The sequence below is a fragment of the Amblyomma maculatum genome, chromosome 7 (genome assembly GCF_055883805.1).
Source record: "Amblyomma maculatum isolate TAMU_Amacu chromosome 7, ASM5588380v1, whole genome shotgun sequence".
Classification (NCBI taxonomy): Eukaryota; Metazoa; Arthropoda; class Arachnida; order Ixodida; family Ixodidae; genus Amblyomma; species Amblyomma maculatum.
The window spans coordinates 72,141,241-72,144,374 of NC_139350.1; the positions used below are offsets into that span (position 1 = coordinate 72,141,241).

Below are 3,134 nucleotides of genomic sequence, written 5' to 3' on the forward strand. Positions count from 1 at the left end.
TATTAGACCTAGCATTCATAATGCTGTCGCTAACGATGTGGCTACATGTGCTACCCAACGAGACACTGAGGACCTTTTGTCGAGCACGCCGATGATGTGACAAAACAGTTTCGTTAACACGTAGCTAAACTACGTACACGCTAGATTGTTTATAAAATAAAAAAACGCGAGTTATACAATGCATAGTACGTACGTGAAATTGCTTTGGACTACAAATACACACCTTCGATTTGTAGTAACTTAACGCAGCGCGTCGAGATGTCCGTTCAGAGGTTGTTCGTGAGTTGTCGCCGTGCCCCCTTCCCCCTCCATATCAGCCACCTGCTTCTTGGCTGTTTCTCGCAAACATACCTTCTGAATTTCCTTCACAGATTTGTTTATTAGAGCAAATGCGGGAAATAACATTGTCGACATAGGCACTTCAAATGCGAATACAGTGCATAGCACCCATATAAGACCACAAGGTCTTTCTGGCGTTGTCAGATCATCACTGAGTAAACACTGAGCTAAATAGGCATAAAAAGAAACAAAACTTTTCATCTAAATTCACGTAAGAAATACAATTTTTTTTAAAAGTCGGCAAAGCCTGCGATATCAGTAAAATATAATGGCCCCGCGTAAAAGGTACGGTTTGAGCAAAGAACAGGATGTATTGTAGAATACTAAGCACAGTGGCAAGACAACGAACGCGCTGTATAACAATAAAAGTAGCAAGAATTCTTGTTTCCTCTACCTTTCTAATTTTTTAAAAAAAAAAAACAAGAGGAACAGAAGTGTTGTTCGGAAATGATTCTGAGCACATAAGTGGAGGCATTTCGCACGAAGCATGTTACAGAAACGCTGATAGAAATGCACGTATGCGCATTTCTAGCCCTGCTCAACATAGCACCTCTTTCAGGGTGAACAGTTTAAAAGTGCTACTTATGCCACTTGCAGATTTCAGCGAATATGCTCTTAAGATTACGAAATGTCTCTGGGTGAAAGGCGCTGTTGGTTCTACAACGCCATGCGGACACGTCTGCGGTATCCTGAAAAATCTGAATCATTTCCAGAAGGAAATTCACCTCTATGCTTTGTACGCTGCTTGGCTTGAGTGGTATGCTTAAGTGCTAGTAAAAGGAAGACAATGAGGACAGTGACCATCGCTAAACAGAGCGAGAACAACTGCCGCGAGCTGAGCCACCCGCGTAACGAGTCAACGCGATCGTCCTCGCCATTTCCAGGCGTGCGGTCTTCAAGCGACATGGCATTGTCACCGCTGTCGCCGGAGGGCTCTCCGTCAACCTGATATCCAGCGTAGTCCATTACGGACTGTCCACTATCCTCCGGAGCAATTTCCAGTCTTATTGGTTCTATGTTGTCATTGTCGTCGTCACTGACGTCGCTCCATTCGTTACTTCCACCACTGCCTTCTGCTGCCCCGCTGTCTTCTTGGCCTGGCGCCGCTGCCTTGGCGAGAGGTTCCATGCTTCGGGCATCGTGACTGCGGTGAATAGCGCTTGTAATGGCCCCAAGGCGTTGCCCGGCCAGGTCAATCTCACTGTGAGAATAGGGAATGGAGGTAGGCGCGCTCATCAGGTCCACGGGCAGGGGTGGGGCGTCAGCAGGCCGTAAAGTAGACTCTTGTAGTGACCTCTGTCGCCGTATACTCGGGAGCTGACGCTGGAGCCGCTGTTCCCGTCGCCGCGAACCCTCTAGGGGCTGAGGCAGCCCCGACGGCAGTGGTCTGGGCAGGTTTCTAGCAGCAAGCTGCAGGTCTGCAGACAGCGGCCGCACGAGCCTCGATAGGGGCGCCCTTAAATGATGCACCAGTGGGGATCTGGAGCCTCGGGACGCATTCCGCCGACTTTCCCGTTCCCTTCCACGACCGCTGGCACGGCGTTCAATGCCGGGCGGCCCACGCCGCCCCCTGCCGCCAAATTCAGTCTCCTCGTCACAGTTGGCCATGTAAAACTGCAGCGGCAAGAAAATGTGTTAGAAGGCAACTCAAATAATTGGCTGGAAAAAAAAAAGGAAGCTAGTCACGCTTTCTTGAATGAAGGCCATTTGTAATCATTTCGATGGCGCAGGTATAAACGCGGTTGTCGATCGTAAATTCCCCATAGTTGAGGAAACAGCGCACCACATCGACGGTGGGTGCTTCTCAGGTTGCTGGGATGAAACTTGAGGCGGTTTCTTTCACGCATACAATATGCGCAAACAAGTACCCAGGCTTCGGCGGCGCGTTCAGGTCACATACGTTTAATTAGGTGACGTCGCGGAGATATGACGTCCGAACTTCTGTGTGTCCGAGCTCGGCACATCAGAAAAAAAAGGCGATTGATTATAGTTCGAGTTCAGCGGGCTTATCGCCAATACCATAAGCCAATGTACACCTAACTGCGCTGAAAAATTCGCAATGTTTCGTCAGGGAAGACAGTGCATTGCTTTGTCTCGATCGAAAAACGCCCACCTTGTTTTCGTGATGATCACGTACTACAACCCGAGCAAACAAATGGGTGGAAATGTATCGCCCTCCCACTGATGTAAAAAAAAAAATTAAAGCGCGAGGCTCCATGGATTGCGCGATTAATTGCGCTTCCCGCTTATGATTATTGCTCGAAAATGACAGGCAGTTCCAAAGCCATAACCCTACCCTATTCGACTAGTAAATATAGTTAGAAGGATCATGGCGAACACAGATTTAATCGCAAAAACAATGCATGTTCAAACAAAGTGGTTGCAAGAAGGATTACATTTATGCAAGACAAAAGAGGGTTTAAAATGCCAGCAAGAAGTGTATTGTCAACACATACTTATTAATAAGGCAGAGTTCGAGTCTTTGAACTCGAGGCTCTTCTCTGTCACAGCTACATAAGCGCAAACCTGCCTTCCCTGCACACGGCAGGCACCACGATGCCTCGTAATAGACGTACATACCTTTCAAACAAAGTTTCCTCGAAAAATTCGCTTCCTTCGGTTCGCACCGTTCTAAACCGAGATAATTTGACTTTAATGCGGCCCGCCGTGTTCCTCCTCGAGGTCATCAGTGAATACTGCAAGCACGCCTTGTTACACGTTTTTCCGTAATCAGGCGGACGCCTATCTAGTCGATTAGCGGCTGTGGTTCCCCTTGTTGATCGTGCAATACCAAC

General features: G+C 48.0%; 1 protein-coding gene across 1 annotated transcript; it reads right to left on the reverse strand.

Annotated features, from left to right (window-relative positions):
- Positions 1 to 367: 367 nt before the first annotated feature.
- LOC146183611 (uncharacterized) lies at positions 368 to 3,134 on the reverse strand. The gene is made up of 2 exons (XM_084608726.1): positions 2,920 to 3,134; positions 368 to 1,953 (listed from the first exon to the last, which is right to left on the reverse strand). The coding sequence occupies exon 2, from the start codon at positions 1,945 to 1,947 to the stop codon at positions 997 to 999; it is 951 nt and encodes a 316-aa protein (XP_084464852.1). The 5' UTR covers positions 1,948 to 1,953; positions 2,920 to 3,134; the 3' UTR covers positions 368 to 996.

Coding starts and splice junctions, on each gene's coding strand:
- LOC146183611 (XM_084608726.1), bottom strand. CDS start 1,947: ATGGCCAACTGTGACGAGGAGACTGAATTTGGCGGCAGGGGGCGGCGT.